The sequence below is a fragment of the Ochotona curzoniae genome, unplaced genomic scaffold, assembly GCF_017591425.1.
Source record: "Ochotona curzoniae isolate NIBS_2020 unplaced genomic scaffold, NIBS_Ocur_1.0 patch433, whole genome shotgun sequence".
Lineage (NCBI taxonomy): Eukaryota > Metazoa > Chordata > Mammalia > Lagomorpha > Ochotonidae > Ochotona > Ochotona curzoniae.
Window position 1 is genome coordinate 209,011 of NW_024467010.1, and position 20,283 is coordinate 229,293.

At 60.0% G+C, this 20,283-nt stretch overlaps 3 protein-coding genes across 3 annotated transcripts in view; 1 reads left to right on the top strand and 2 right to left on the bottom strand.

Annotated features, from left to right (window-relative positions):
* Window positions 1–694: 694 nt before the first annotated feature.
* On the bottom strand, window positions 695–8,359 carry LOC121167907 (hydroxyacylglutathione hydrolase, mitochondrial). Its single transcript, XM_040997618.1, has 9 exons — window positions 8,283–8,359; window positions 7,492–7,667; window positions 7,232–7,296; window positions 6,060–6,177; window positions 5,520–5,628; window positions 4,706–4,809; window positions 4,457–4,558; window positions 1,101–1,180; window positions 695–1,017 (listed from the first exon to the last, which is right to left on the bottom strand). The coding sequence occupies exons 1-9, from the start codon at window positions 8,341–8,343 to the stop codon at window positions 918–920; spliced, it is 915 nt and encodes a 304-aa protein (XP_040853552.1). The 5' UTR covers window positions 8,344–8,359; the 3' UTR covers window positions 695–917.
* Window positions 8,360–8,538: 179 nt separating this feature from the next.
* On the top strand, window positions 8,539–10,007 carry LOC121167896 (acylpyruvase FAHD1, mitochondrial-like). Its single transcript, XM_040997599.1, has 3 exons — window positions 8,539–8,592; window positions 8,721–8,734; window positions 8,890–10,007. Exon 3 carries the CDS (start codon window positions 8,900–8,902, stop codon window positions 9,563–9,565), a length of 666 nt encoding a protein of 221 aa, XP_040853533.1. The 5' UTR covers window positions 8,539–8,592; window positions 8,721–8,734; window positions 8,890–8,899; the 3' UTR covers window positions 9,566–10,007.
* A 2,561-nt stretch (window positions 10,008–12,568) lies between these two features.
* Window positions 12,569–20,283, bottom strand: part of LOC121167895 (meiosis-specific with OB domain-containing protein-like) — a 30,413-nt gene continuing 22,698 nt past the window's right edge. The window contains exons 9-13 of the mRNA XM_040997598.1: window positions 16,963–17,064; window positions 16,281–16,434; window positions 14,565–14,748; window positions 13,814–13,900; window positions 12,569–12,928 (exon numbers count right to left, since the gene is read on the bottom strand). Coding sequence (XP_040853532.1) covers window positions 12,818–12,928; window positions 13,814–13,900; window positions 14,565–14,748; window positions 16,281–16,434; window positions 16,963–17,064 — 638 coding nt within the window. The 3' untranslated portion in view covers window positions 12,569–12,817. The remainder of the gene's footprint in view (window positions 12,929–13,813; window positions 13,901–14,564; window positions 14,749–16,280; window positions 16,435–16,962; window positions 17,065–20,283) is intronic.

Here is a 20,283-nt window from a genome sequence, read left to right on the forward strand (position 1 = left end):
AAGAAAACAGTGCAAGACAAGGACAAGATCCACACGGGCCAGAGGAAGGGACGGATGTGCCCGAGGAGGGGCAGGGAGAGCCAGGGGGACTGACAGGAAGAGAGGACAGAGGGGAGACTGGGACAGAAGTCGGGGGTACGCAGAGGGAGAGGCTGTAAGGGTGGGTGAGAGGAGGGCTCAGGGAGAGGGAGGGACAGGAAAGAAGGTAGTGGGAAGGGAGCTGGGTAAGTAGGGGAGAGGAGAAACCCCGGGAGGGAGAGGCTCAGACTGGCACCGAGGAGTGTGTGCCACGGCGGGTGCTGGGCCCGGGGGGCCGGCGGCACGGAGCCCGGGCTGGGAGCTGAGCCGGGTGGGGTCAGGGCTCTCGGCGGCTACCACTGCAGCCTGCGTTCTGCATGTGTGTTTTTAAAACGTAAGTTACTTTTATTCAAAAGGCCAATTTACAGAGAAACAGATTTTACATGCACTGGTTCACTCGCCATGACTGCAATGGCAGAAGCTGAGCTGACCAGGAGCCAGGAGCCTCTTCCGGGTCTCCCACGCGAGTGCAGGGTCCCGAGGCTTTGGGCCGTCCTGCTTTCCCAGGCCACAGGCGGGGACACCAACTGGATCACATGGGGTGCCAGCGCGAGCACCCACACTGGTCAGCCCCGCCGACCTCACCCCCGCCTGCAGCTTGGGCCAGCCGGGCACGCCCTCAGCGCCTCCGGCTTCAGGCGTCGGGTGCGCACGCGCACGTCTGACGTCACGGCGCGGGGGGGCAGGAACGCAGTCCGCACCAGGCCACAGGGATGAATACTTGAGCTTTTCTCTTATAAATATGCATTAGAATATTTGATAAGACAAGCAGAGGGCTTGGGGTTCATTTAAAACCAGGAGCAGCTGCGTGCGCCGAGCAGGGATCCGCGCGGACGCCGTCAGTCCCGGGGCGCCCTGAACTGGTCCTTCTCCCGGCGGATGGCGCGCATGGTGGTCACCGGGTCCGTCTCGCCCGCGTGCCGCTGCACCGACTTCTCCCTGCGGGCGGGAAGGCGGCCCCGCTGTGTCCCACCCTTCCAGAAGCTTCTCCGGCGCGCCCCTCGCCGGGGCCGCCCGCCTACCTGACTCTCATGAAGGGGTTGTAGGTGAACTCCTCGGCGATGGTGGACGGCACCGTGGGCTCCCCGCTGCCGGAGCGCTCCTGGGGGGGGGCACAGCTGAGGGGGCGGGGCCCGGGGGAGGGGGAGGGGGGCTCAGGGGGGCGGGCCCCGGGGGAGGGGGAGGGGGCTCCGGGGGGAGGGAGCCCAGGGGGGAGGGGGGCTCAGGGGGGCGGGGGAGGGGGAGGGAGCCCAGGGGGGAGGGGGGCTCAGGGGAGAGGGGGGTCCGGGGGGAGGGGCTCAGCCGCAGGCCGCCCACCTCCTACAGGAAGTGGAGCCTGAGCTGGGGTCTCCACGCAGCCCCCACCCCAGGGGCCTGACCGGGTCCCTGGGGGCAGCACTGCGCGCCCACCGCCCGCCGCCTAGCGCCTCCTCTCACCCCAGGCGCGGGCTGGGGTCCTGGACCAGCCTGGCTCCTGACGGTGTGCGGGGAGTTAGCTAGTAGATGGGGTGCCATCTTAGTCCCTGTGCCTTTCAAATCATTATTGAAAAGGTTTATTTTTGAGGAGAGACAAAGATCTCTGTCCGCTGGCTCACTCCCCCAGTGGCCACAACAGTCGGAGCTGTGCCGACAGGAGCCGGGACCCTCCTCCGGGTCCCCAAGGCTGTGGGCCGCCCTCCGCTGCTTCCCCAGGCCACAGACAGGGAGCTGGACGGAAGTGGAACTTCCAGGATACGAACCGGTGCCCATGGGAAGACTGCACTGTAGGCAAGGGCTTAACCCACTATGCCACAACACGACCCCCGCCACCTTCAAGTAAATTCTTACAACAGATAAACTCCTTAAAAACACGTGCATGTGGGAATGGCTGGCACTGGCGTCCAACGTGACCCTCAGGTGACAGGGGCCACCACACAGGTACAGCCGTGCGGGGGAGGGACGGGCACACATGTGCAAAGAAGGCCGCTCGAGGAAACAGGATCCCTGCAGCTTTTCCGTGTGTGTGAAATTCTCATACAACCTTGGAAGGGTGCGTGTGAAGTGACTTGGATAGCAAAGAAATGACAAACATTGGAAAACACAACTGCGAACGGAGACAGGACAGCACGACACGGCGCGCCACAGACTGGGCCTCTGCCAGAGCTCAGCAGGAGCGGGCCGGGGTCAAGGTCAGCGGCTGTCCTGTTCAAGTGCCACAGCATTTTACGGCAAGCTTGACGTAAGATGCACTTGAGGAGCAGTGGGCCAGAAGCCTGGGCGTCAGACACAAGCCAGCGCTGTCCCGGAACCAAACGTCACCTGGCAGACTCCAGACCCGCTCATAAACACGCAGCGAGGGCTGCGGAACCCCTGCCGGGCGCTGCGGCAAGGCGAGGGGACCAAGCCGTGAGGAAGCTGTCGGGCACGGACGGGGCCGTGGGCAGCCGAGGTGAGGTTAGCAAGGTCACGGACACAGGAGACATTAGCAACACGCTCATTTACCCTAAAATCCAAAGGCCTGAAGTAACTCAGGGCTGCACTGAATGATACGCACGTGAACTTCAAAACACATCATTGAGAAAACCGAAGAGCTCAACAGACAGACGTGACACCTGAGGCTCAGTCCCCTCCAGGAGCTGCGCCCCGGCTCCCGTCTGCCGCGGGGAGCCCGTGCCTCCGCACCCGGTGCACACAGCGGTGTAGGCAGCCCCTGCCGCCCGAGACCCTGAGATGGCTCCGCTCCGGCTGCTGCAGCCATTTGGGGAGTGGACCAGCAGGGGGAGGGCCTCTGCGTTCCTCTAGGACGGACTCAAGGCCAGTTTCTACAAGGTACCCCAATACTTGAGGGGCCGGCCCCATGGCACAGCGGCTTGAGCTCCAGGCTGCCGTGCTGGCCTCCCGAGCTCTGGTGTCCCCGACGGCTCCCGGCTTGAGGCTGGCCTGGCCCTGTGCCAACGGGCCGTGGAGGAGTGGCCCGGCACACTTGCCCTGCCTCTCTTTTCCAGCTGCCTTCATAAAAGCAGGCACGTGTCCCGCGTGGAGTACAAACTGCAGCGCCCGCTGAGCGGCATCTCCCCAGCATGCACGGCTCCCGGCCGCCACCCTGTCACTTCACCCCAACTCTGCAGCACTTCCAGACCCACTCGCAGACTTCTCAGTCGGCACTAAAGCCTGACAAAACTACGCTGAACTTTCAAGTTTTGACTTCTGTTTTCAAGAGATATAAGAAGATGGGAGGGCTGGGGCCCGGCGCGGTGGCGCAGTGCTTAAGGTCCTCGCCTTGCACACCCAGGATCCCATATGGGCACTGGTTCTATCCCGGCAGCCCCGCTTCCCTTCCAGCTCCCTGCCTGTGGCCTGGGAAAGCAGTCGAGGACGGCCCAAAGCCTTGGGACCCTGCACCCGCGTGGGAGACCCAGAGGAGGCTCCTGGCTTCGGATCGGCATAGTATCGGCCCGTTGCGGCTCACTTGGGGAGTGAATCATTGGACGGAAGATCTTCCTCTCTGTCTCTCCTCTCTGTATATCTGCCTTTCCAATAAATAAATAATAAAAATAAATCTTTAAAAAGAAAAAAACCTGAGGAAGACCAAAATCAGGCAATTAAAGCCCAGAAAGCCTTCTCAAGGTAGGAGACGCCCAGAATCTGAGAGCTGTGCCTGTGGCAGCCTGGCATGCGGCCCTCGGCACACGGCTGCCCACCAACCCACAGACTTCTCCCCGTGTCCTGGGCTGCGCCGCTGGCTGTGGCACCAACAGGAGCACCTTCAGACATGCAGTGGGCACAGCTCCAGACCGGGGCGGGGGCCCTGGGAGGCGGCAGGGGACGGCTCCATGAATTGGCAAGGCCTGACCTGAGTGCCCGGCTCCCACTGTCAGCCGTGGTGCAGCCTGACCCACACAGGCACCTGGGGAGTGAGCCCGCCGGGCGGTGGGGGAAGCTGTCCGCCTGCTTCTCTGGAAATGCAGGCAGCCAAGTCAGGCCGCCACCCACAGTGCCAGGATCCCACGTTGGAGAGCTGGTTCTGGTTCAAGACCTGGCTGCCCCGCTTTGATGCAGCTCCTACTGACGGCCCGGGGCTAAGAGGCTCGGGGCAGCCCTGACCCCCGACTTCACCGGCCGGCCCCAGTGGCTGCAGGTGCTTGGAGAGTAAGCCAGTGCAAAAGATTTCTCTCTCTCTCTCTGCCTTTCTGAGGGATGCTGACTCCATTCAGGTACAGACTAGCCACCAGGACCCGGGGGCAGACAGATCCCCACAGGACCCGGGCCCAAGCCCACAGCTGTTTGCGGAGTTGGTCAGCACCGAGTCTCTGGACAGTGCTGCATGCATGACAGGGCGCTCCGTGGCAAGGGCCCTCGGGAAGGCACTGGCCCGACAGGGGTCCCCAGGTCTACTCACCTTGGCCCAGGCCAGCTTCTCCTGAACGGCGGCATTGTCAGGCTCCACGTGGCGCGCGAACTTGAGGTTGCTGACGGTGTACTCGTGGCCACAGTAGACTCTCTGAGGACAAAGGCGATCCCTGAGCGCTGGCAGCACCGGCCTGGCTGCGTGCCATGAGCGCATCAGACAGCGGCCCTGCCAGGGGCCCTGCCGCCTGCTCACGTCTCCAGGACCGGCCCCTGCCCCACAGGCTGGAGGCACACGCACCGTGTCGGGAGGGAGTCGGCCCAGGACCTCGAGCAGAGCTCTGTACATCTCGTCGGCCGTGCCTTCGTAGAACTTGCCGCAGCCAGCCACAAACAGGGTGTCACCTGGGAACAGTGGCAGGCGGGATGGTCACGGACATCCTCCTGCATGACACCGAGCTCGGACACCCAGCAGCCCTCCAGCCACATCCACCCAGACCACTGCTGCCCTGCTCAGGGCTCCCAAGTACCAGTGGGCACTGTGGCCACCCAACGCCAGTCAGACCCATGACCAAGCCACCCACGCCCCACAAGCTCGGCACTCCCCGCCCAGCCCCTGCCTAGAGGCACCCGGGCCTCTGCCCTCACATGAGCCCAGGGCCTCCCGGCCTCCACAGCTCCCACAGCTCACGCCTCTGCCCAGGGAGCAGCAGGTGACAGGGCCAGCAAGAGCCACAACCACTTGTCCCACCTGGACCACCCTGGGGACTAAGGTCCACGGAGGGTGGGGGGCCCGAGAGTGCCAGCACCCGTTCTCCCCATAAAGCTGTGCACCTCAGGGCACGGGGAGCAGTGAGAGGTCAGGCAGAGGGATGGGCACAGTGGCACATGGCAGCCTCATGCATGAGACTCCAGGGGAGACTCAGGAGTGTCCACCTGCCTCCCCACACCCCTTCCTAATGTACGCAACCCCCCAGACTCCAACCTCCCTTCTGGGGCCAGCTGGGCCGTCCTGGGGCCTCTGCTCACACTGAAGGGGCAGTTTTTCTCACGCAGGGGTTAGACAAAAGGCAGTTCCTGCCAGCCCACCAGACGGGACACAGCCGCACTCTCACCTGTGAACACGGCGGGGGGCTCCGTACCCCCAGGCTTGCTCACCAGGTAACAGATGTGTCCCGAGGTGTGACACGGGGTCGACAGACATTTGATGTTCAGAGACCCCACCTAGAAGAGGAGCCACGTGTGTGCACCCTGCTGCCCTCCTGGGGGCCTGATCCCCGCCCGGCGCACACCGGCTTGCAGGCCGCACAGATTCGGGGATTTCTGCTAAACCGAGCCAAGTCAGACCAGGCAAGGTGGCATTCCTACCCCCACCTGCCTGTCCTTTGCCCCCAAAACATCCCAATCCACCATCAAGCTGAGGGCGAGATGTGCTTGTTGGAGTGTGCCAGCAGCCACCCCCCACTCCTGTGGGCTGCTCCGTCCTCCCCGCTGAGCTGCAGAGAAGACCCACACAGCACCCAGACTGGCACCCTGTGGTCGCCAGCAATGCCTAGTGGCATTCTGCAGCTGCGTGCCTGCCCCAGCTCAGGGACAGGGTGGCTCCAAAGATCCTGCCCAAGTGGTGCTGGGCCCTCCTGCTGGTTGCCAGCTACCTGTAACGTGGACAGATGTGTGACCTTGTGAGTCAGGGCCCCGATGCGGTCGTCGCCACCGTACACCTTGAGCCCGGGCCGCAGCTGGACCAGCTTCTCGTTGCCTCCGGCGTGGTCCCTAGGAAGCAGGCAGGACGTGGGGCCGCCTGTTCCTGGGACCCCACCATCACTCTGCCGGCCTCCCGGCCCGGAAGCAGAGCATGCAGCTCCGATACAGGAAGCTTCCTGGCGTCTATTGCTCAGCTCCACCGAAAGGGCTCAGGCACCTGCTCCCACGCTGCGGCTTAGAAAGCTCAGAAACCAAGCAGCAGACAGACGCCTTGGGCGGTCCCAGACCCGGAGTCTGCATGTGGAGGTCTTCAGGGCCATGACGACACCCCAACCCACCCGGCCCGCTGGGTCACACCGCGGGCAGTCCTCCCAATTTCCCCCATGACTCTGAGAGGATAGCAGCCCTTGTCAGGCAAGGAATCTACCCCGAGAGCTGGCGGCCCCACTGGAGGTGAGGCTGCACACGCCACGCGCAGGCCAGGACACAGGCCTCCCCCGTGCTGCTGCCCGGCAGCCCCCTCCCTCCAGGGCCGCCTGCAGAGGCCAGGCCCACCAAGACCTCGCAAGGCCTGCACCTGTGAGCGCTGCCGGCAGCCACCAGCAGGGGGAGCCACCAGAAGGGCCTGGAGCAAGGCGGGGCTCAGTCCATCCCTAAAGTTGGGGCCTGGCCTGGCACCCAGGCAGTGGCTGGTGCTACCGGCTGAACCAGCGGCCTGCAGGCTGGCCATGCCTGGCCCCAGGTGGGGTGAGCGAGGAGGTGCTGGGAGCTCAAAGCAATGGCATGGCCTGCCTTCATGTGGTTACTTTGAGAAAGCAAATTAAAAGCCAAGCAGACATGTTTCCCTAACTTTGAAGAAGCAGGCCTGGCACTGTGGTGCGTCTGTGTGTGCCACCCCATGCCCCACTGCCCTGCTTCCTTCTGACCCAGCTCCCTGCTGGCGTGCCCAGGCAATGAGGCCAGTGCCCATTCCCCAATCCAGAAGACCCCACAGGCAGATGGGGGGCCCCAGCAGGGAAGAGGCTAAGGAGGCAGGCTCAGGTCCTCCACAAGACACCCGGCCCTGGCCCACCCCGCTCAGCAGACCGCCCTGCTCAGGAGTGACACCCGGGGAGCAGCTCACCAGTGGTGGTGCGTGGTGAGCACGGTGGTCAGCTTCACGCCACGCTCCTTCACAGTGTCCAGCACCTGCAGCCACACGGGACACAGCCCCCTCAGCACCCCAGGGCCAGGCTCTAGGAGCCCGGCACGAGTCGTCCTGCGCCCCAAGGACGGAAGCCTGGGCTCACTCCACCCTCTGCCTGGCCACCCGAAACTGAGTGGATGGGCCCAGGTTTGGACGGGCTCTCCAGCTCGGCAAAGCCCTTCGGGGGGCCGCCCTACCTTCTGGGGCTGCACCGGGTCCACGATGGCGGCCTCCTTGGTGCCCTCATCAATGACCAGGTACATGTAGTTGTCCGTCAGAGCCGGCAGGAGCTCAACCTTCATGGCCCCCTGCTTCACCGTCAGACTCTTCCTGGGACCCGAGTGCAGCAGCAGGAACCCCAGCACCGCCGGCCCTGGAGGCAGCGTCAGCCCGGCTCAGCCAGCGCTGCAGCCGGACTGGGCAGCTCCTCCCGGCTCCCGGAGCGCGTGTCCACACGCCCACGGCCACGCCGGGCGCCCACGGCCACGCCGGGCCACCTGCCAGCCCGCACAGGCGGCAGGAGCCCGAGGGGGGACCGGCGGACCGGCAAGGGAGAGACCCCACAGCTTCTCGGCCAAGCTGTCCCCACCGACTCCACAACACCCGCGCCCCCGACAGCACCAAGGGCCGACTGCGTACGGTGGCCGCTCCCAGCTCCGGCCAAGTGAGCCGGCTGCCCTGGCGGGGCCGGCGGGGCCTTTTCCAGAACCTTCTCCTCAGGCTCTGGACGGCACCGGCGCTACCCCTGCCCACGGCCGCACGGGCACCGCCTGCGCAAGCCGCGCTCACTGGGGCCCGGACACTGACAGCTGTCGGCGAGGGCGGCGCTGCCCGGGACGGCGGCCCTGAGCCCGTCCAGCCCCTCGGCCCGCGGCCCGGGGCGGCGCGGACGCGGGCACCTGCGCCAACAGAAAACGGCGTCAGCAGGCGCGGCCAACGGCCGCCCGCGCGCCCCGGCGCCCGCCGGCCCGGCCCGGGGCCCACCTACCCAGGCCGCGGCGGGCGCAGGCGACTCCCAGGGCGGCGAGGCTCCGGCGGCCGACGACCATGACCCGGGCCGCGGGACGGACGGCCGCGCCGCGCCGCGCCCCCACGACGCCGGCCTCGCCCGCGCGCAGCCAATCAGCGCGCGCCCCACCCGCCCCCTCCCCGACCGAGCCAATCAGCGCCCTCTAGCACCGCCCCTCTCCGCGCAAGGGCCAATCAGCGCTCCCGCGTCCAGCCGCTCCCTTCCGTGCCCCGACCCTGCGTGCGGCCTCCACCTCTCCGGGTGCCCGGTCTGGGTCCCTGGGACACCGGGACACCGGGACACCGCCTGTCCGGGTCACTCCCTGCCTGGGACACCGGGACACGGGGACACCGGGACACTCCCTGCCCAGGACACCAGGACACCGTCCGCCAGGGTCACCACCTGCCCAAGTCACTCCCTGCCCGGGACACCACCTGCCCAGGACACCGGGACATCGGGACACCGTCTGCCCAGGACACCGGGACACCGGGACACCGCCTGCCCAGGTCACCCCTGCCCGGGACACCGCCTGCCCAGGTCACCCCTGCCCGGGACACCGGCTCCCCAGCCCCGCGCAGCGCAGTCACGTGAGCGCCATGGCGGCCCCCAAGCAGCTGTCCCGCTTCTGGGAGTGGGGGAAGAACATCGTGTGCGTAGGCAGGAACTACGCGGACCACGTGCGGGAGATGCGCGGCGCCCTGCCCAGCGAGCCTGTGCTCTTCCTGAAGCCGTCCAGCGCCTACGCGCCCGAGGGCTCGCCCATCCTCGTGCCCGCCTACACCGGCAACCTGCACCACGAGCTGGAGCTGGGCGTGGTGCTGGGCGGGCGCGCGCGCGCCGTCCCCGAGGCCGCCGCCATGGACTACGTGGCCGGCTACGCCCTGTGCCTGGACATGACCGCGCGGGACGTGCAGGACGAGTGCAAAAGGAAGGGGCTGCCCTGGACGCTGGCCAAGGGCTTCACCAGCTCCTGCCCGGTCAGCGCGTTCGTGCCCAAGGAACGCGTCCCGGACCCGCACGACCTCAGGCTCTGGCTCAAGGTCAACGGCCAGCTCCGGCAGGAGGGCCACACGGCCTCCATGATCTTCTCGATCCCCTACCTCATCAGCTACGTGTCCAACATCATGGCCCTGGAAGAGGGCGACCTCATCCTGACCGGGACGCCCGAGGGCGTGGGCCCGGTGGCCGAGAAGGACGAGATCCAAGCCGGCATAGACGGGGTGGTCAGCATGCGGTTCCGAGTGGAGCGCGCACAGGGCTGAGACCTCTGCAAACAAGCCTGCCGAGTAAGACGCACCCCAAGATCTTTGATTGCTTGATTGATTTGGATTTTCGGGCCTAGCCCCAGGGAGTGTCCCTCGAGACCCCGCTGCCTGGAGGGCTGGGAAGGCCGGAGAGAGATGAGCGCCTGCAGGCACAGGTGCCCAGCCGTCCTCTCCTCCAGGAAAGCTCGGCAGGGTCCAGCTTCTCCCGGGAGTGTCCCAGCGCATCCCACACCTCTGGGACTCCCCGACCACCGGGAGGTCCAGCCGCCCCTCCACCTGCTGGATCAGCGGGGTCATCGGTGGTTCTCGCCAGGGAGCGGGGAGGGTGTCTCCTTAACATGCAGCCCATGGAGGTCTGGGTGTCTGCTGTAATCCTGTTCAGAGTTTGGAAGATAATTTTGCAATCATCGTTCCCCAAATAAATGTGTCATTGGTGCGGCTTGAACGTGTATTTTCCCACTGGGGTCGGGGGGCAGTCCTCTGGCCACTGGCCTCCCCAGGGCACGGCCGTCCCCCGCCTGGGGCAAAGGCAGATACACAGAGAGGAGAGACAGAGAGGAAGATCTTCCGTCCAATGGCTCACTCCCCAAGTGACCGCAACAGCTGGAACTGAGCCAAATTGAACCCAGGAACCAGGAGCCTGTTCCGGGTCTCCCACACGGGTGCAGGGTCCCGGGACACAAGCAGGGAGCTGGACAGGGAGTGGAGCTGCCGGGATTAGAACCAGCGCCCATATGGGATCCCAGTGCATAAAAGGCAAGGACTTTGGCTGCTAGGCCACCACACTGGGCCCAAAAGACTTATTTGAAAGGCAGAGTGGGGGAGCATTCTTGCCCCTGCTGGTTTGCTGCAGCAGCCAGGCTGCGTCCGGGTCCCTCCTGTGGGCGGCAGGGCCCCCGGCTGCTGCCCCCCAGGACTGGTGAGCCAGAAGCTGCATCAAAGGCAGCAGAGCTGGAACTCAGACTGGCACTCTGGGAGGCAGGTGACCTGAGCCAGCTGTGCAGCACCCACCCCAACATTCAGTACTTTGGAGGAAAAGAGAAGGTGATTGTTAGTAGCGGAACAAAGAGGCCAACCCGCTGAGCCAGAGCAGGAGCAGGCGTCGGGCCCGGCTGTCGGGATGCCAGCTGAAGCACACGCACGCCCCACATCGGAGCCTAGGTTCAGGATGCACCCGCTCGCTCCCCAGCTTCCTGCCAACGCAGACCCGGGAATTCAGCAGTGACAGCTTCAGTGACAAGTGACCAGTTGTGCCGCCTGCGTGGGGGTCCTGCGTTGCAGCATACATCAGGGTCGGCCAGCCTGCCTGGGAGTGAGCCAGGGGGCGGGAGTGTCCCCTTTCTCTGCCTTCCAAAGAAATGAGAAGCAGAGCAGGGGCAGGCGCCCCGCACTCCGCGTGGGCACCCCGAGGCCGAGTCCTGCCCCTGCTAGTCTCGGGGAGGCAGCATGTCCTTGGGTGCAGAATGGAGCCCCTGGATCCTGGCTGTTGGAATCTGAGGGTCTCTGAGCAGACAGAGGACTCTGTGTCCCCACTCCCAAAACGACAGAAAGCAAAAGCAAACGCGGCGTCTCACGCTGAGTAACGGGGGACACATACACGCAGGTACGTGTGTACGTCTCATGTTCCTTCCATGTTCAGATAATTGAACCAATAACATTTACCACAGCACAGCTAGGGAAGGAAAATCTTATTAAGAGGAACAGACAATTAGGAAAAGTCAGAAAGTCACCAAGCTACTTACAAAAAAGCCAAGTGAACTCTATCTAGGCCAAAGCACGAGTCCTGAGGTGGGCGTGTGGGCACCAGCTCAGATGCCCGTGCCCCTCCAGCGGAAGGCCTCCGTCCACTCCAGGCTCCAGCTTTTGATTCCAGTTTTCTGGACTGCAGGTCCCAGGGGCCTGCCCCGCCACCCACGTGGGAGGTCCGGCTGCTCCCGGCTCTGGTGTTGGCCCTGAACAAATCCAAAGCCGCAGCTAGAAGCAGATAGGTTGGCTCACTTGTTCCGTCTCTAAAGTAAATATTTTACCTTAACAAGTCAATTTAAAAATAAAGATGGCTCTGCCAGGACAGGGGCCCACGGGAGGGCACAGGGTGTGTCTGTCCCTCTCTGAAGGCCTGTGGTCAGATCCAGATTGCAACCAGCGTGTACCTTCATCCCATAAATGTGTGAGCCACACTTTGTGCTGCCCTTTGACCTTTGACCTTCAGACATCATCACGTGAGTGGTGTGCCTGTCCCCGCCAGCCCTCTGCCAGCCCAGGCTGAGGCTGAGGCCCGAGCCCTGCCTCCAGCACCAGCAGTCAGGGCAGCTGCGGCCCTGCTGTGGAGATCAGCCACACGACCACACAGCACACGACCACAGGACAGCCTGGCGCGGCACGCCTTCCCGGGGCCCTGAGCTCCTGGACACGGGCCGAGGCGGGAGGGCGCCCTCCCTGCCCTCGCTTCACCAAGGGTCACTCCCTCTGCAGCCGCAGATGGTAGAACCAAGAAGACATTCTAGGCACGATAAGTTTATCTCCCAACACCAGCTTTATAAAAGCCGATACTCACTGTACTCTTTACCCAGTCCTGCGGCAGGGATGGCAGCCTTTGGCACAAGGTGCCTGACCCCTGCAGGCCTGAGCCGGGGTCTTCGAGGCCCGGAGCCTGAACCCTCTGGTCAGTGCATCTGCTGCTACTGCACAGGAAGCTGAGCCGAGAGGCAGCTGCTGCGGCAGCGTGCCAAGTGGGTCCACCCTCACAGTCGCAGAGACCCCGGCCACTGCAGGGACTTTTAAAGCTCTCGGGTGATTCAGACTCATGGAAGCCAACACCAACTTGGCCTCCACGGCAGCCTGTGCCCTCACAGAAGGGAAGGGGTCAGCGTGGCTCTGCCCCCCACCCAGGCCTGGCTGAGGATGGGCCGCACCCAAGTCCCACCGTAGTTCCCAGTCTGATGAGAACCAGTGGAAGGGCATGAGGAAGACACCGCTGACTGAGGCGAGTGCGCTTGTTTATTAGCTGGTGTAAATGTTTCCGACACAGGAGGGTCCGGGGCAGAGCCCGCGGCCGAGGCCCAGCGAGCAGTGAGCACCGCTGAGTGGCTCCAACTTGACCCAATCCACCTCCAGGAGGAAACATAACCACCATTCCCAGGACAATCCAAGCACATGTAAACAAAATATATTTTCCCATCATCTTCAAATTAATCTTCTATTTCCAGGAGAGCGAGGCACCCACACTTCTCGAGTTTGAAATGACCCAGGTCAGAAACGGCCTTGCGCAGGGAGGTTCCTGCTCGCCTCTGCAGGGTCTGCCGGGACACAGGAGAGAACGCTGACTCTGAGCCCAGCCCTGGCTCGGGGCGAGAAGACACACTGCGGAGGGAACACGGTAGGCGTGAGCCAACGCGGCGGTGCGAGGGACATTCATGCTAACTTCACTTAAGACACTGGAAAGCATGCCGACCCCAGGCAGACAGCGGCAAACACCACTGCCATTGTTCATGACTTCTCACCTCAGGCTACAAACCCAACAGGGAGAAGCGAGGGCCCCCGAGGGCCCTCCACCGGCTGTGCCCACAGACCCGCGGCCGGGGACAAGGGACCAGATGGCGCAGTTGAGGTGTCTTCTTTCCCACAGTGTGCAAAGCACTCCCACAGGTTTGTATTATAAAGTGGGACGGTCTACCAACCACTTTAATTTCAAAAACAAGACAGAAGCATGTGCTGACGTAGCAAAAACTGTGCAAGACTGCATGGGCAACACAGAAGGCGCCCTGTTTGTGGGGAACGCTCTTGCAGCACGGGCTGGCCACCCTCGGGGTTATCTGCTTCTACCTGCCGCTGTGGGGGCTGAGCTGCTTCAGCTGTGGGGTGTGAGATCAGGATTCAGCCCAAGATGGCATCTCAGCATTTAGAGCTGGGCATCTGCCGCCTTCCCAGGCAGAACAGGCCACACAGCAGGCGGGACGGGCTCAGCCCACGGCCCCGTCCTCAGCCTTGGCCTGGAGTGGACACCAGCTGTCCTCCTTGTTCCTCTCCTTTGGGTTCATTCTTAATTCCTTTATGCCACACAAACAACCCGATTCCTGCCAGGGCACCAGAACTCTTCTGCACCCATGCACACTGGGCCTTACTAAGCGAAATAAATTCCCTAGGTTATTAGCTCTTACTCTAGGTTTTCCTTATTGTTTGGACATATCAAAAAGCACAGTACTGTAAAATACACTAACTTTTTAAAAGATTTATAAATACACTAACTTTTAAATAAATTTTGCTCCTTTCCAAAAGAAGTTTCCACTTTAATGATGTCCTCTGTTCATCTGTCATTGCAAGAAACTCATTTACCTGTTAAGAAAAAAGAGTAAACATTTCTGAGGCAGTCAGAGGTAACTCATCTTGACAACAGTGTGAGACAGAAACTCACTAAAAATGGAACCTCGCTCCAATGATCACGCTCTGGGCAGATGGGGCGAGCAGAGCTGCGGCGGGTTCTGCAGAGCCCACCGGGAGCTCCACAGGAAGCTCCACCCAATGATATGGAAGCTGAACTTGGAACAAGAGCTCCATACTCAATGTCATGACATGGTTTCAACACTAAGGCACAGTGCCCACCATCACACACATGCTGTAGCCCAAGGAATAAACTGCAGGGCTACCCCACTGTGGGGTGTGCTCCCACTGTGGGGTGTGCTCCCACTGTGGGGTGTGTCCCTGCTGTGGGGGGTGCTCCCACTGTGGGGGCTGTCCCTGCTGTGGGGGGTATCCCTACTGTGGGGGGTGTCCCTTGGTGATGGGGTGTTGTGTGACCCACCCTCACTCAACTACAGGAAACACCACGTGTATTCTTCCTCATTGGCTAAATGCCTCAGTCACCACCCAGAACAGACCATGGAAGCTGTTCACAAAAACAATGTGTTTCAATCAAGATTTCTACTTCCTTCTCAGGACTTCCTCAGTTATGCAGCAACTCGTATCGAGAGCCATCTCTCCGCATCTCTCTCACACGCACCGTGCAGCCGAAGGTCTCCTCGGCGACACTTCCCGAGAGGCCGCAGGACTGGAGCGTGCCTGTGTGGTCAGTCAGGTCCACCAGCATGTCGAAGCTGGCAATCAGTGGCCTGCAGCCCAGAGAATCTTTGTGGCAAGTCGGGCACGTGTTGGACGCTTCGTTTACAATGTAACCACAGGCAGAGCTGGAAAGAAGCAGAGAGGCAGCGGCTGAGGGCCCCAAGGGACAGAGCCGGAGGGACACACCAGTGCCTCCCGCACAATGACCACATGCAAGTCTCTGAACCAGCAAGGGCACCCTGCCGCGTGAGACAGCAACCAGGATGAAGCACTTTGTACACGGCCACTGCCAGCGTCTCCTCGCCGGGCTGGGCGCAGCAGTCCACTCTCACTCCTCCGCCCTGCTGGGGACCCGGCTCAGCCCTGAGCTCGCTCCATCTCAGCTGTGCCCTCCCTCCCGCACAGCTGTGCCAGGACCCGCTCTGTTCTAACCGCTCCTTGTGATGTGGCTGCGTGCACCTGAATTCCGTGCCTGGAAGCTTGGAGGTCAGGGGTCATGCCCGTGCCTAGAAATTGGGTCTGGGGTCAGCTCACTTGGCATGCTGCGCTCAGTCTGCAGTCTCTACACAGAGGCCCTGCAGAACCAGGCAGGGACAAACCCTAAGCGCTGCAGTACTGCTGGCGAGACACTGTCTTCAATGGCGTCTCGTGCTATTCCGTGTTGCTCAAGTGGGCTTGACTTCAGACTACGCATACAGCATCACACACGCCTAGAATCTGCAGGTGGCCATCTTCTCTGCTGCCACAGTCGGTGAGGCACCAGGGAACATGCTGACTCACGAAGATAGGCGGAGCCAGGGAAGGTCAAGGTCCTGTGACAGCTACCGCACCTTGTGAAATGCTCCCCGGGACCGTTCTGTACTGTTTCACAATCCCATGTAGATTCAGAACTCTCGCAATAACAAACATTCCAATGCCAAAGGCCACAGGAAGCTTTACACTGTCACATTGTAGACATTCCTTGCCAAGCACTGTGTAGGCACGAGGATGGACTCTCCTGGGATGTGCCCTCTGTGGAGTGCATGCAACCCTGCAGAGGTGGCAGCCGACTGCACTGGGTAGCTGGAGATATTTAAACACTGTCATTATGCTCCTGTGGGAAATGGCAGCCTTCATGTCATATCCCACATTAAGTGTCTGGCTAGGGCCCGGCACAGTAGCCGAGCAGTTAAAGTCCTCGCCTTGAACACATCGGGATCCCATATGGGTGCCTGTTCATATCCCAGGAGTCCTGCTTCTCATCCAGCTCCCTGCCTGTGGCCCGGGAAAGCAGTCGAGGACGGCCCAAAGCCTTGGGACCCTGCACCCGCGTGGGAGACCCGGAAGAGGCTCCTGGCTCTGGATCGGCATAGCATCGGCCGTTGCGCTCACTTGGGGAGTGAATCATCGGACGGAAGATCTTCCTCTCTGTCTCTCCTCTCTGTATTTCTGACTTTGTAATAAAAATAAATAAATCTTTTTTTAGAAAAATAAATTATAATGTGTGAATCTAAATATTTGCCATGAAAACTTTACAGTATGGCTTGTTCATTCATAGATTTCTCTTAGATTCATATCACTGTTACCTACAAAAATGGCTTTAAATTAATAGTTTCAAATTTACCAACGATAACCGTTTCTTGCAGGAATGAACTGTTAGGAATATCTGGCTCCTTACCACCTGCGGCGTACTACTTTAGCAGATGCGTCGTCGATGCTCAGCGCCGAGATGTAAGCGTACAGCAGGCCGCACAGGGGCTCGGCTTTCCCTTGCTGCTGCAGCGCCTTCGCCCTCAGCTGACCCACTGTGTACACATCAACGATCGTGCCCACTAGAAATAAGGAGCTAAATATACACTTCCAGAACCACAACAAATTGTGAACAAATAAAAATCTCAAATCAAGTGGGAACATTTTGTAGCTTAAATTAAGTAATAAAAAATACTACATTTGCTATATTAAAACTGATGAGGGCCCGGCACGGTGGCGCAGTGGTTAAGGTCCTCGCCTTGCACGCCCGGGATCCCATATGGGCGCCGGTTCTAATCCCGGCAGCCCCGCTTCCCTTCCAGCTCCCTGCCCGTGGCCTGGGAAAGCAGTCGAGGACGGCCCAAAGCTTTGGGACCCTGCACCCGCGTGGGAGACCCGGAAGAAGTTCCTGGCTTTGGACTGGCTGAGTTCCAACCATTGTGGCCATTTAGGAGTATCCCAGCTAACAGAAGATCTTTTTCTGTATTTCCTTCTCTCTGTAAATCTGCTTTTCCAATAAAAAAAAATAAAACAAAATAAATCTTTACAAACTCATGCAGGCTCAATGTTGGCCTTCAAAAAAATCAAATATTTAAAGAATCACTACTTACAATTTACGGAGTCTCTCAAATAACTGTCAATTTTATCATCCAAGACACTTGCTTCTTTATTTCCTTTTATAAATTTCAGTAGAACGTTAGCTTCCGGCATATCTTAAATTGAACATGCGCAGTAAGTGAAAAGCAAACATTTTTTAAATCATGTGAACATTCTGGAATTACTTTTAACAGAAAAAATTAAAGATTTTTAGGACACAAGCACACAGCATGTTAGGCATTGCCAGGCATCGGGGGGGCGCTCCCACCAAGGAGAGGCTGTGCCGGGCATCGGGGGGCGCTCCCACCACGGCGAGGCTGTGCCGGGCATCGGGGGGCGCTCCCACCAAGGCGAGGCTGTGCCGGGCATTGGGGGGCGCTCCCACCAAGGCGAGGCTGTGCCAGGCATCGGGGGCAGTGTGGCGTGGACAGCAGTGCCGGCACCTCTGACTCAGAACACTCACGCAGGTGCAGTTGCCTGAGAGCGTCCAAAATGGGCGCTATTTTACTGCTTGTTATGCTTTTATGTATTTTTCAATTGTATATGCATTGCTTTTCCTGAAAGGAACAAAAAATGTTTTATAAAATGGTTCCTTCAAAGCCTTGCTCCTCAAATCGGGATATGTACGTTTGTCAGTAAAGTGACTTCCTGACGCTCTCACATGACTCCCACACCCCACTCCCTACGTGAAGAGCCCACAAACCATCCCCATGACTTCTAGACATGACTCCCCGGGGCAGGAGTGGCCTCAGAGAGGAGCACTTGCTGAGTTAGGGCCCAGAAACCAGGGCAAGCTGCTGGAGGTGGACCTTGTCAGTGAATATGGGATGCTGAACCCTGCTGACCACCTGGCAGCTCAGTTTTGAGCCCGGCACAATGGCCTAGTGGCTAAATCCTCGCCTTGCAAGAGCTGGGATCCCACATGGCTGAAGGTTTGTCTCCCGGCAGCTCCACTTCCCATCCAGCTCCCTGCCTGTGGCCTGGGAAAGCAGTGGAGGACGGCCCAAAGCCTTGGGACCTGCACCTGTGTGGGAGACCCGGAAGAGTGGAAGAGGTTCCTGGCTTTGGATAAGCTGAGTTCCAGCCATTGCGGCCACTTGGGGAGTGTACCGGTGGATAGATCTTTGTCTCTGCTTCTTTCTGTAAATGTACCTTTCCAATAAAAATAAACTTAAAAGTTTTCCCTATATCAAGTTCACCCCTAAAACATACACACTTATGCTACTTGTTTTTTTGAGGGGGGGAATTTTTGTTTTGTTTTTATTTGAAAATCAGAGTTACAGAAAGAGGAAGGGAGAGACGGAGAGGGAGAGATCTTGCACGCACTGGCTCACTCCCCAGCCACCGCGACAGCTCATCTGGGGGGTAGGAGAGGGGGGCGTCTTGTCTCACGTGTGGCACAGGGGCCCAAGCATGGGCACTGTCCCCACTGCGTTCCCAGCTTTATGTGAGCCCAGTGTCACAAGCGGTGGCTCAGCCCACCGTGCCACACGAGGCCACTCTGCCGTGCCCCAGGTCTCTCTCCAGCCCAGCTCTGACTGCCGTCCCCTGGAAGCGGGCAGCCTGGGCTCGCTGAGTTCCTGACCCTGTGCTGTTTTCCTGCCCGCTGGTCTCCTCTGCTGGGCGGTTAGCTGCGGACCCAGAACTGAGCACACGGCTGGCGGTGAGCCTGGAGAGAGAGGCTCCAGGAGAACTGGCCAGCGCGGCAAACGGAGGCTTGAGCGGGAGTGCACAGCACACGCCGGCACTAAGACTCACTGCACTCCCCTCCCTTCTATTTTTAATTTTTAAACACTTAGTTGGACAGAGAGAGATAGACAGATGTACTTAACCATTTGTCTTTCCCAGTCTCTCTGTCTCTCTCTTTCCCTATAACTCTACCTTGGAGATAAATAAATAAATATTTTTTAAAAGATGCTTTCTAGGGTCCAGCACCACAGCACAGTAGGCTAAGCCTCCACATCTGGCATCCCATGTGAGTGCTGGTCTGTGTCCCAGCGGCTCTATTTCCCATCCAGCTCCCCGCTGTGGCCTGGGAAAGCAGTCAGGGGGTGGCTCAAGGCCTCGGGACCCTGCACCCACGTGGGAGGCCCAGAGGAGGCTCCTGGCTCTGGATCAGCTCAGCTCTAGCTGTTGCGGTCACTTGGGGGAGTGAACCAACACAGAGAACTTTCTTGCTTATTCTGTCTCCTTCCTTCGGTAATTCTTTTTTTTTTTTTTTAAGACTTATTTCTTTCTCTTGGAAAGGCAAATTTACAGAGAGGAGAGGAAGAGAGGAAGAGAGGAAGATTATCTGTCCAAGTGGTCACAATGGCAGGAGCTGTGCTGATCCAAAGCCAGGATCACTGGAGACGGGGTCTCCCACACGGGTGCAGGGTCCCAAGGCCTTGAGCCATCCCCTGACTGCTTTCCCAGGCCACAGGCAGGGAGCTGGATGGGAAGTGGAGCTGCCGGGATTAGAACTGGCGCCCATATGGGATCCCAGCACTCTCAAGGCAAGGACTTTATTTGCTAGGCTACTGCACCAGGGCCTCCACTTCCAATTCAACTCCCTACTTGTAGCCTGGAAATGCAGCAGACAATGCTCCAAGTGTCTGGGCCCCAAAACCCGCAGAAAAGATCAGAAAAAGCTCCTGGCTCCTGGCTGGGGCCTGGTCCAGCTGGCATTGAGGCCACCTGGAGAGGACACCACTGGGCAGAAGACCTTTTCTCTCTCTAACTCTGACCTTCAAATAAAATAATTAAATCTCAAAAAACTGTATTTCTTTATGTGAAGGCAGAACAGCAGTGAGGGCACTGGTTAACGTGCTGTACCACAATGCCAGCTCTGCATTTCAAAATCTCAGTGCCAAGTTATTCATCGGAAACCAAACTAGTAATGTATTTATTTGAGAGACAGACAGACGTAGAACACTCCCATCTGCCGGCACCAGCCCCTGGTTAGGGCAGAGCCAAGGGGGTCTCTTACATGGTGGCAAGGAGCTCAGAGCTGGGGCGAGCACCACCGTCTGGCAGGGCCTGCAGGAGCAGCAGGTACAGACACCAGGACCCGGGCTGCTGTGGGCTGCTGTAGCACAGCACGCTGAGCCACACTGGGGACACCAGCACTCCGGCTCAGAGCACTGGTGCCAATCCAGGTTACTGCTAAAATCCCGGGAAAGCAGTGGGCAATGATCCAGGTGCGTGGGTCCCTGCCACCAGGGAGAGACCTGGATGGAGTTCCAGGCTCCTGGCTTCAGCTTGAATCAACTCCAGCCACTGTGTCAGTTTTGGGAGTGAACAGAAAATCTCTCTCCTGTCTCTTCTTCTCTTTGTTTGCCTTTCAAATAAATAAA